This window comes from Chrysochloris asiatica, unplaced genomic scaffold, assembly GCF_000296735.1.
Source record: "Chrysochloris asiatica unplaced genomic scaffold, ChrAsi1.0 scaffold00294, whole genome shotgun sequence".
Taxonomy (NCBI): domain Eukaryota; kingdom Metazoa; phylum Chordata; class Mammalia; order Afrosoricida; family Chrysochloridae; genus Chrysochloris; species Chrysochloris asiatica.
The window spans coordinates 3,419,614-3,432,468 of NW_006408812.1; the positions used below are offsets into that span (position 1 = coordinate 3,419,614).

At 41.3% G+C, this 12,855-nt stretch overlaps 1 protein-coding gene across 1 annotated transcript in view; it reads right to left on the reverse strand.

Moving 5' to 3' along the window:
- The window catches only part of SMARCAD1 (SWI/SNF-related, matrix-associated actin-dependent regulator of chromatin, subfamily a, containing DEAD/H box 1), a 142,999-nt gene extending 136,572 nt beyond the window's left edge, over positions 1-6,427 (reverse strand). The window contains exons 1-2 of the mRNA XM_006874700.1: positions 6,202-6,427; positions 5,692-5,930 (exon numbers count right to left, since the gene is read on the reverse strand). Of these exons, the coding sequence (XP_006874762.1) occupies positions 5,692-5,881 (190 nt within the window). The 5' untranslated portion in view covers positions 5,882-5,930; positions 6,202-6,427. The remainder of the gene's footprint in view (positions 1-5,691; positions 5,931-6,201) is intronic.
- Positions 6,428-12,855: the final 6,428 nt, after the last annotated feature.

The following is a 12,855-nucleotide window of genomic DNA, read 5'->3' on the forward strand; positions in this document are numbered from 1 at the left end:
GCCCTGTAAACTTTCACTCAATGCAAAATAAAAACATTTAATTAAAAAAAAAAAAAAAATCAACGGGGAAATTAAAGACACTGGCCAATAAAAAAAAAAAAGAAAGACCAGAGAAGAATCAGTGCATTTGAACAATGGTGTTGGCAAAGAATATTAAAAGTAGCACAGACGGCTAGAAGAACAAACAAATCTGTCTTAGATAAGATTGCAAAGAATGGGTACTCCAGAAGTACAGCCAGGATACACCTTTGAAGTGATGATGGTGACACTTCTCTCTAGTACTTTAGACAACAACTTAGCAGAAACTCAGTACACTTTAAGTAATAACTATTTTTCCCTCCTACCTGCCCTTGGTGCCCACTGGTCACCACTGGTCTGTATGCACTTGGCATTTCTGACTATTTCACAGGAGTGGGATATCATACAACTTTTGTTTTTTGGTTTCTGGCTCATTTTGCTCAATGTGTTTTCAAGGTTCACCTACGTTGCAGCATAAATCAGAACTACAATTCTCCTTATGGCTGAATAATATTCCACTGTACCGATGTGTCATATATTTTTTGACTATTTATCTGTTGACAATAGCCAAATGTTAGCTCAAAACCACTGGATATTATGGATAATGTTGCACTAAACATCGGTAAATAAGTTTAAAGAAAAGAAAGTTACCATCTGACGATAAAGCAAAATCAATATTGATACCTACTGATGATTCCCCAATCTCCATCTCCAGTCATGGTTTTAAATTTAACTTCAGCATCTCTGTCTCCATAAACCCAACACCAGATTCAATCCTGTCTATGAAACATTCTTAATTGGAGAAAGGACCATTCTTACTTAAACACTACAAGCACTGCTCAAGAGCTTACAAAGTGCTCTCAACACCAAATCTGATGGACAGCACTAACATTTTTTTGCATACTTAAAACAAAATATTTTAACATTCATCTTAGTTCATTCATTATTGTTGCTGTTGTTAAGAGTCTTCAGGTCAGTCTACCGATATGTTGTTGTTAAGTGCCGTCAAGTCAGTTCTGACCCACAGCGACCCTGTTTAGGGTTTCCAAGGAGCAACTGGTGAGCCTGAACCACAGACTTGGCAGACCAAACGTCTCTGAAGTCTGGCGCATTAACCCACAGTGCCACACCAGGACTCCTGATATGATATGATAGCAACCCTGTATAGGGTTTCCAAGGTGCACCTGATGAATTTGAACTGCCAATCTTGCAGCCCAAACCAACCTTCAGTCCAGTGCATTATCCCACAGCACATTGGAACTACAGATCTGATTGTAAAAGTCCTGTCCTTTCTTACTGTGCAAACTTTCTCACATACTTTATTCCTCCATTTGTACTACCATCCTTAAATTCAGATTATAGGCGCTTCCTAATTTCCTTACCTTCAAACCCTACCATCTAAACATGTTATAGTAGTCACTACTGCTAGATTGACTTTTTTTCACAAAACTTTCTTTCACTGTTTTGCTATTCTACCCAAAGTCTTTAATGGATCCTTAGTACAAACCAATCTGTGTTGGAAGAAGTACAGCCAGAGTGCTCCCTGGAAGCCAGGATGGCTGACTTTCTCACACTTCGAACATAAATCAGGAGAGACCAGTCCTTGGAGAAGGATATCATGCTTGGTAAAGTGGAGAGTCAGTGAAAAAGAGGGAGACCCCTAATGAGAATGGATTGGCACAGTGGCAGCAGCAATGGGCTTAAACATAGTAATGATTGTAAGGCTGGCACAGGTCCAGGTAGTGTTATGTTCTGTTTTGCATACGGTCACTATGAGTCAGTACCAACTTGATGGTACCTAACAACAAAAAAGTACCTGTAAGATACCATTCATCTGTTGTTGTTATGTGCCAAGGAGTCGGTTCCGACTCATAGTGACCCTGTACAGGGTTTTTGAAGCTATAAATCTTTAGGGGAGCAGAAAGCCTCATCTTTCTCCTGCGGAACAGCTGGTAGTTTTGAACTGCTGACCCTGAGGATAGCAGCCCAATTCGTAACCACTTCGCTACCAGAGCTCCTTTATACAGTCTATATTATAGCCTTAATTTTCAAAATTCTCCAAATTCAGTGAATTACCTATAACAATCATCTCTTTTTTTTAAAAAAGCTCTATAATCACACTAGAAAGAATAACCACTATTCTTAGAACAAACTTAATTTTCTTATTTTTCAATGCCACTAAGCCTATCCCATGTAATGCCTAAAGGCAATCTCGGTACTAAGAAGCACTTATGAATAAATATATGTCCCAATACAGGAAACAGAGGAGTCCTGGTGTGGTGCTGTGTGCTAATGCACTAGACTGTAAAGTTGGTTGACCCACAGGGTCAGCGGTTCAAGCTCACCAGCAGCTCCTCAGAAACTTTATACTGGGTTGCTATGGGTCAGAATCAACTCAATGGCACTAAAGGAAACAGACGGGAAGTCTACTCAGAAAGAAAAAATACAAGTAGGAAAACATCTGACTAGAAAATGCAGTTAAGAATTTCACATTACTCAGCATCTCTCAAGCTGGGAGAACTAAAGAAAAAATTCAAGCCTCAACTTTTCTTATTGAAGGATTCTCTGGGAAATTATTGAATGGTGCAGAAAGCATCAAAAGAAGATGGAAGGAATACAAAGAGTCACTCTACCAAAAGGAAATGGTTGATGTTCAACCACTTAAAGAGGTAGCAAATGATCAAGAACCAATGATACTGAAGGAAGAAGTCCAAGGTGCATTGACAGAATTGGCAAAGAAGAAGGCACCAGGAATTGATGGAGTAAAAACTGAAATCTTTCAACAAAGTGAGGCGGCACTGGAGGCACTCACTCATCCCTGCCAAGAAATTTGGAAGACAACTATCTGGCCAACTGCTTGGAAGAGATCGGTATTTGTGCCCATTCCACAGAGAGGTAACCCAAAGGAATGTGGAAATCATCAGACAACATAAAAAAATTAATTTTAAGAATTCACATTATTATTATTTATAAATAACTAAAACATTTCATTGAATTCCAGCTTACAAAGTGCTTTTACTTTTAAAGATGAAAAACTCTGGATCCCAAATTTTAATGTTGCACATTTAGCTAAAATGAAGCAGAGACTTCAGACTCCCAATCCCATGCCCATACACTTTGCTCTCTAACAATGTATGAAACAAATGAATGTGTTTACTATAAAATAATAAAGTATCTAGTTTGTTAGACATCAATTTATAGCATCTTTAATACAAATCAAATTTCTGTGGAAAAAAATGAAAACAAAATGTCACTTCTGGGTTTAAAATTATTCAGTGGTTCTCCATAGCACTCAGACAAGCTTAAAACTCCATAGACAGTCAAAGCCTTTCAAAATTTGACTTATAATTATCTCTAAATCCAATCTACCAAATCATTCCACCATGGTCTAATTCCACCAAAGTATTTGGAAAGTTTATTTTAATGATACTGTGTAGGGAATCTGATCTCAAATGACACTGCTATAATATATAAGTAAAAGAGAAATAAGAAAATAAGGATTATCAAAGGTGAGACCATTGATATCCCATCTTTCACTGCATGAAGAATGCTGAGTTTAGCATAAAAATGGCTTTACCAAAATGAACACTGAAAATAAAACGTCTAACATTCTTTTCATCATAATCACCTCTACTACAAAATATATATAATGAAACAATACTTTGGGTTTTAGTTCTGATTCTATCAACTTCTGAACAACTGGCCTTAGGCAAGTTACTTAACTTCCACTAGCCTCATGTCTAGCAAAATGTAGATAATACCTTGTAACACTGTTGCACATATTAAATGACAACATGAAGTACTTACTTAGTACCATGTCTGGAATATAGTTAAGAGCTTGATATGTATACACCTCTAATTGTTAACTGGTGTGGCTCCCTAGGATAGGTACTCGATCTCAAGGTCGGTTTGAACAGCAAGGTCTGCAGTTCAAACTCACCAGCCACTACTTGGAAACCCTATACAGGGTCACTGTGTCAGAACCAACTCAATTGCACTTAACAACAAATTGTTAGCTGGAGTTGTGGTGTGGCACTGTTATATAAGCACTTGACCACAAGATCAGACTGAACCAAAAGGTTGGCAGTTCAAACTCACCAGGCACTCCTGGGAACCCTACATAACAACAATTAACTGAGCACTGGTGGTGCAGTGGATTATGCATTGGGCTGTTAACAGTGGTTCAAATCCATCAGCTCCTTCAGGAGCGAAACATGAGGCTTTCTGCTCCCATAGAGATTTACAGCCTAAGAAATCCTATACAACACGGTGGCTATGAATCAGAACTGACTTGACAGTACACAATAATTGTGAACGGTTCAATGAACAGATAAAAACATGAATTTTGAGCTTTTTCTCAAATCCTTTTATCTATGACAACCTAAAGTTGAAAAAAACAGTTCATTCTTCATAAAGAATACCAATTATTCATCTGCACTCTGGGGTTATCCAGGAATTAAATGGTGGCAACATCTACATGTAATTTGATACTCATTTGTGCACAGAGCTTGTCTTAAGTACCCTACACATTGCCTAACTAAAGTAGGTGATGGATATATTTGGAAGGAATACTATAATGAATGGTCAAATAACAGCTCCAAAAGCTACCAATGGACTGATCTGTCTAGGTTCTTCTACCAGTAGCAACTATTCTGACAGTTGGTTCTGACACACAGACCCTGTATAGGGTTTCAAAGGAGCAGCTGGTAGGTTTGAACTGCTGACACTGTGTTTCACAGTCCGGTGCTGATCCTACAGTGCCATACTTTGTTGTTTTTGTCATTAAGTTCAGTTCAGTTGGTTTCAATTCATAGCTAACCTGTATGTAGTTTCCAAGGAGTGGCTGTTAGGTTTGAACCGCCGACCTTGTGGCTCAAGCTGACCTCGTGGTCCACCGCATTATCCTTCAACACCATACAAGGACTCTGGCTTGCAGTCTAGTGCTGATCGTATTGGCGCCACACATAAATGCTAATTTCAACTTCCATTTGTGGTTGTTAAGTATCCTTGACTTAGTTCAAACCAATGGCGACCCTGTATAGCGTTTCCACCGCGTGGCTGGTGAGCTAGAACCGCCATCTTGCGGCTCAAACCAGCTTTGCAGTGGAACGCATTCACCCACAGCGCCACACCAGGACTCACAATGATTCTTAGACAAGAGTGAAAACAACATGGCTGCATGCTAATTTGGAGAGTCATGGCGCCAATGGACGGCAAAAGGTGCTCTGGTAGCGTAGTGGTGAGTCCGGCTGCTAACCTCAAAGTCGGCTAGTTCAAAACTACCAGCTGTTCTGCGGGAAAAAGATGAGGCTTTCTGCTCCCATAAAGATTCACAGCCTCAAAACCTTATGTAGGATCGCTATGAGTCGAACCAACTCCGCGGCACGTAACCAACCACGATGGACTGCAAGGTCGGTTTGTACTGCAGGTTTGATAGTTCAAGCTCAGCGATCGCTCCCTGGAAACCCTATACAGGGTCGCAAAGTCGGAACCGACTCCATGACATTTAACAACAACAACGGCAATTCGAAAGCTGCCTTTAAAAGAGCACACTAGAAGCCAATACATCAGCATATATAACATTAAGAAAAAAAAACACATACAGTAACTTCTGGCTTTCATCTTTCTCAAATTTTCCTTGACGCTACATTAATTTGCAACATTGTAACTCACCTGTTTTTTCAGTTATATCTGAATCGGGAGTGCTTGCCCTGCTAACTTCTCCTTCAGTATTCTCCTCTTCGGCACTAAGAGAAATTGGTGAAGAAGGGCCAGGCTGGGAGGGCTGTGGGGTTGCTTCGGGGGCTTCCTCAACCTTATTCCTTTTCTCAAAGCGAAAACGGTCCAGGTTGAAAAGATTCATATTGGTAGAAACCACCACACTGTGGGGTTGGGGCTCTGAATAAAACTATCTGCAGGGGTGAATAAAAAAAAAAAAAAGAAAGAAAGAAAGAAACGATGAAATATACAGCCATAGCAGTTCATTCCCAAGGCAATAAAAAGGCCTGCAAGCATGCCAGTGCCTCAGGAAGACTACTATGGCTACGCATCACGGTTAGGCTACAACAATCCGAATATAGGTAGGGTATCTCTTTTGATTTTCCATTGCTCTTTTCATTCCCCTACGTCCCCCGCCCCTTCTTCCTCGAACCAAGAGCTGACCCTCGTGCAACCTCTTCTTACCCCAGCATGCGCAGGCACGTTCCTCACTCTAACCCCCCAGCGGGCCGCGCGCCCGCCCACAGAGAAAGGTTCCCTGCACTACGGAGCCCCCTGCCTCGAGAGAAGACGTGCCAGGACCGGAGTCTCCACAGTGCAGGGACACAAAGAGGCCAAAGAAGGGGAACGGCGGAGGCCGTGCAGCCGGGCACCCGCCCGGAAGTTGACGCGGCGCGAGCCCAGCTGAGAGGAAGCTGATAGGATTGGGAAGACACAGGAAGGTACAGAGGTGGAGGATGTGCCTGGGTGTCTTTTATAATGCTTACACGATGAGTCTCTTTTTTTCACCTCTTAGTACTTACGGTCTGGCAGCCTCAGTGCGATGTAACAAAGATTGAAAAGAAGAAAATAATTGCTGGCGTGGGGCGACGGTAGCCGGGCCGGGACTTTTCACGGAGGAACCCAAATGAGCGCGTAGTGATGACGCAATACGTAACCTGGGCTTTTATCTTCCCCAGCGACTGCGCGAGAGGAAAATGTCTAAACTCGCGTTGTTGTCATTGTAATTTTGAGCCGCCTCTGACTGGGAAGCCCCTTTTGTTCTGTTTCTCTCGGTTAGCTGAGACCTGTTACTGTAATAACAAATAACGTAATAACATACAGTATGTAACATGGTGTATAATATATATTACGCATTTGAAGTCCGTGTGGCGCTGCGGGTTAATATGCTGGACTGCAAGGTCTCTTAAACTTTATGGTCGGCGGTACAAGCTCACCAGCCACTCCTTGAAAACCCTATACAGAGTCACTATGAGTGAGAACCCACTCGACCACACTTAACAATAGCAACATAATGCATTTCTTGAACAGCCTAATAGTAATGTGCTGGTGTGGCGCTGTGGGTTAATGCGTCAGACTGCAAAGTCCGTTTGAACCTCATGGTCGGCGGTTCAAGCTCACCAGCTGCTCCCCGGAAACCTAACACAGGGTCGCTATGGGTTGGAACCGATTTAACGGCACTTAACAACAACAAATGTCTTATGTGAATACTCTAAATTCTTATAAAACCCAACCACTGCCATCAAGTCAATTCCAACTCGTAGTGACTGTTGTTAAGTGCCTTCCAGTCAGTTCCCAACATATACATGGTTTCCAAGTAGCATCTGGTGAGTTTGAATCGCCGAACTTGCTGCTTAAAGCAGCCTTGCAGTCCAGTACTTTATCCCACAGCGCCACAGTTTTTTTTTGTTTGTTTGTTTGTTTGTTTTTTTTTGAGACTATAAATCTGTACTGGAGCAGACAGCCTCGTCTGCTTCTCCCTGAGCTGCTAATGTGCTTGAATTGCCAACATTGCCGATAGCAGTTCATTGCTTATCCTACAGCGATAGCAGTTCATTGCTTATCCTACAGCGAGCGACTCTGAGACTAAATCTTTGCATAAACAGAAAGTCCCAACTTTCTCCCACGGAATGACTGGTGGATTGGAACCTCCGATCTTGTGGTTAGCAGTCCAGAGACCCGTTTATTTAGTGTGTTTGTTGTTAAGTGCCATCGAGTCGATTCCGACCCATAGGGAACCTGTATAGGGTTTCCAGAGAGCTCCAAACTTGCAGTTCAAACAACTTTGCAGTTTGACGCATTAATCCACAGCGCCACACCAGAACTCCTATTTAGTGTACAGCACTGTAGAATAAACACTGGACTGCTTACCGCACGTTTGGTTGTTCAAACACAGCCTACTCCTTGGAATCCCTATACAGGATCGCTATAAGTTGGTATGGACTTGACAATAACAGCATACAGAACAAAGACAAGACAAAAACTAAAACATCGGATGTGGGAGGCGATCAGTATAAGGTCATAGTGGTGTCCAGAACTTTATCGCCATGTTGCTAATTACAGATCATAGAAAACAAAGGAAATTTGCCACCAAATCATGATTGGGGGTAGGTCACTTCATCATTGGCCCAGGTGGGACTAAATAAGTGAGAAAGGGACCATAATTGGGATACATGCATTATAGCATATCAGAGAAATTTACATGATTCGTTCTGAGGCAGACAACCACATTAGGTGACCTTCCTACCTGAAACCTCAATTTCCATTAAAAGCCCACTCAGGCAAGTCCTTGAGGGCAAGACTGTCCCTCCCTGGGCTGGCTGGCGCAGTGTCACAATCTACTTACAAACATGTTGTGCCTAAGGGCAAGGCCTGCTACACTGTTGCAAAATGGTTCCTGGAGATGCAATGGAAGAGGAATTTATGACAATACTGAAAATGGAGTTTGAGCTCCCACTGTAAACCCTGTTGTTAAGTGCTGTGGAGTTGGTTCCCACTCATAGTAACCCTGTGAGATTGAACTGCTGATCTTGTGGATAAAATTGACTTTGCTTATCCAATAGTGCCACACCAGGACTCCACTGTGTGCCACAGCTTTCCAAAGTATTTAGAGTATAAGCTCTAACCCAAACTCCAATAAGTTCATTCTGCCCACAAACTGGTTATGTAAAAAGCTTTACCCTCAGGTAGAGCATGTTTGAAAAGTAGATGACCCATCCCCTATTCAGTCCAGGAAGGGACAGCCTCGCCCTTAGGGACTTGCCTAGATTCCAACCTAGGTAAATAATTTAGCAGATTACACTAGGTACATCTGCTGCAAAAGACCTGTTTAAAGTATTCAAAAGCAAAGATGTCAGTTTAAGGGCTGAGGTGCACCTGTCAATTACCTATTATTCATATGAAATTTGGCCAATGAATAAGGAAGACCAGAGAAGAATCGATGCATTTGAATTATGGTGTTGGCAAAAAATATTGACCTGAGGACTGCCAGGAGAGCAAACAAATCTGTCTTCAAAGAAGTACATCCAAAATGCACCTTAGAAGCCAGGATGGTGAGACTTCATCTCTTGTACTTTGAACACATTATCAGGAGAGATTAGTCCCTGCAGGAAGATACGAAGCTTGGAAAAGTGGAGAGTCACCAAAAAAGAAGAAGACCTCCAACAAGATAGACTGACACAGTGGAAGCAACAATAGATTCAAACATAACAATTATGAGGATGGCAGGGAACCTCGGGTTTTGTTCTGTTGTGACTAAGTTCCTGAGAACTGATGTGCGACCACTTAACAACAACAACAACAACAGAGTCCTGTTGTGTGGCCCTGTAGGATAAGTACTGGACAGCAATATCAGTTTAAACTGCAAGGTCAGTGGTTCAAATCTACCAGTCATTCCCCAGAAACTCTATAATACAGAGTTGCTATGCATCAGCCCACCACTCATCTGTCAATATGTCATACTGTGGTGACTTGCATGCTGCTGTGATTCTGGAAGCTATGCCACCAGTATTTTAAATACCAGCAGAGTCTCCCATGGTGGACAGGTTTCAGCTGAAGACAGATGAAGACAGCCTAGGAAGAAGGAGACAGTGAATAATTTGGGATATTTAGTCACTGAAAACCTTTTGAGTAGCAGTGGACCACTGTCAGCACTAGAATATTGAATATTGAAACAAGATGAAGAGCACCAGAATATTGTCAGATAAAGTGTCAGAAGATGAGCCTCTCAAGTTGGAAGGCACTCAAAATAAGACCGGAAAAGAGCTGCCTCCACAAACTAGAGTTGACTGTGATAACATGACGCCAATGGGGTAAAGATATCCCTCATTCCACATCCTCTTCGGAATCCAGCTTGAACCTCTGGAAATATTCTGTTACTGTATGGTTGCAGTGGTTTTTATATTATCCTTAGCAAAATTTTACTTGCATGTGATACTAATAATATTGTCCCATGATTTCTGCATTCTGTTTGATCACTTCTCTTTGAAATGGGCACAATTTCTGGCCAACTGATCTCTTCCAATCAGTTGGCCAGGTAGCTGTTTTTCAAATTTCTTGTTATAGATGAGTGAGTGCCTCTAGTGCTGCACCAGTTTATTGAAATATTTTTTTCAATAAACAAATTTGCATTTGTAGTTCCATCAGTTCTCGTAGTTCTTTGCCAATCCCTGAATGCACCTTTGATTTCTTCCTTCAGTATCATTGGCTCTTGATCATATCTTACTTTGTGATCATAGTCCCAGAACCAATCCTGTAACCCTTTTTGATCTGCAGTTGTGAATATATCCCAGTCATGGTCCTTTCCCCACTTCTATGGTATCCTCTTGTGAAAATGGTGAACTAACCTGCCACTAATAATGATTTTGTGTTGATTAACTTTGTTTTCTATCATATACGTTATCCTCACAACCATGAATCAGTGAATTCCATTGTGCCTCTGTACTGCTACCTCATCTGGGATATTATGTTTGTTTTGTCATTGTACTATTTAAAGCTTAATAAAAGAGTCCCTACAGAATATGTTTAAGGAGCTCGAGTAGTGTAGTGTTTATGAATCAGGCTGCTAATCTCAAGCACAGCAGCTTGAAACTACCAGCTGTTATGCAAGAGAAAGATGAGGCTTGCTGCTGCTGTAAAGATTTGCAGTCTCGGAAACTCTATACAGGTTTGCTCTGAGTTGGAACCGACTCCACGGCACACTACCACCACCATAGAATATGTTTGCATCTGGAATATTTTTTCCAAAGTACAAGATGACGATGAGGATGGGATCAAAATGTAGGTTTTACTAACAACTCCTGGGGGTTCAGAACTGGAACAGGTACCAAAGAAGGAGTTTCTTGAACTTACCAATTTTCCACTAAACTATGGAGTAAATGCTATTAGACTTTCAGCCCTGTATTTCCGTGTGGTTCTCCATAACCCTGATGAAGTCATGTTTTTCTTTTTTTGTCTAAGAACTCTTAATGCTTTCATTCTATTTGCTGCCATTTTTTAAATCTACAGTTTGGGTAAGACTGGCTTTGATAAACTTCAAGGATCAGGAGGTACGGTGGGGTGTTGTTGTTAGGTACCACGAAGTTTATTGTAACACATAACGACCCTAGACACAACAAAACAAAACATGCCAGGTCCTGTGCCATCTTCACAATTATTGTTACGATTTAGCCCATTCCTGCCGTTATTGTGCCAGTCCATCTCATTGGAGGTCTTCCTCATTTACACTGACCCTTCACCTTTCCAAGCATGATGCTCTTCTCTAGGGACTGATCTCTCCTGATGATATATCTGAAGCATGAGAAATGAAATCTCATGATCCTGGCTTTGAAGGAGCATTCTAACTGTACCTCTTCCAATTGTTCTTCTGGCAGTCCATGATACTTTCAGTATTCTTCTCCAATGCCATAATACAAATGCATCAATTATTCTATAGTCTTCCTTATTCAATATCTAACTTCCACATGCATATGAAACTATTGAACATATTTGAAAATATGCTTAGGTCAGGCACACCTTAGTTCTGAAACTGGTATCTTTGCTCTTGAACACTTTAAGAGGTGTTATGCTGCAGATTTGCCTAATGCAATAAATCATTTGATTTGATTGCTGCTTCCATGAGTGTTGCTTGTGGATCCAAGAAAATTGAAGTCTTTGACAACTTCATTCTTTTCTCAATTTATCATGATATTTGTCCAGTGGTGAGGATTTTTATTTTCTTTACATTGAGGTGCAACCCATACTGATGGCTATGTGCCCCAGTCAGTAAATATTTTAAGTCTTCTTCACTTTCAGCAAGCAAGGTTGTATCATTTGCATGCTACATTTTGTCAATGAGCCTTCCTCCAAACCTGATGCCACATTCTGCATCATATAATGCAGCTTCTCTGATTATTAGCTTATCATACAGGCTGAATAATTATGGGAAAGAATACAACTATGTAGTGGGCAGGGGGTACTCTTACGAGCCAAGGAAATCACTAGGTGGGTACAGGAGGATTCTGGACATAGATGGAGTTTCTATAGGCCTTAGTGTTATCTATGTTCAGGACACTCAATTAAGAAGTAATTTGTGGAGACCTGAGGACTCCTAAGCTCATGGACAAGGACCTAGCCACAGAGGGCTAAACCCAAGAGTGAAGCATCCAGCTGATATGAAGTGAGGAGGGATACACAAGAATGTCCAATTTTGCAGATAGTACCCTTTGACCTAGCTTCAGTGGTTTGATGATCAGAACTCAGCTAAAGGATGATAAAGGAAATGTGTAAATTGCTACAATTTGATGAACTTGACCTATACTTATGGATGTAGTAGCTCAAAATATCAGCCAAGAGGGAAGGAGTCTTCACATCAAAGATCAAACATATCCCCTTTGTACACAGTGTTGATAAGGATATATAACTTTGACATTAACTACCTAAAATGGGGGTGTCTATAAAGGCACGAAGTGGCTGGCTTACAAGTTTTCAAGAGGTAGTTTAGTTTCAGAGTGCAGAGAAGGTGGAATCCCCACTGAATAGTTTTCATCTTATCTAGACAGGTCTGGTGAAAGGAAATGGGGATAAGATTCTTACGATTCAATACTAAGTAATTTTTCTCCTGATGAAATGCAATTATTCACTATTGAGCCACAAGCATCTTATCCTCATCTCGTTTCACCAGTCCCTTCTAGACAGGTTGGAAACCACTCAGTGAATAATTGCTATCAGAACTGATGGTGAGAATTGCAAATGTAAAGGTAGATGTTTTGTAACAAAAGGAGGGGAGTGGTTGATTTTGCAGTCCAGGAGCAGAGGACCCTGGGACCATCAAGGGAGAAAAGCCGAGTATGGGAAGCAGTA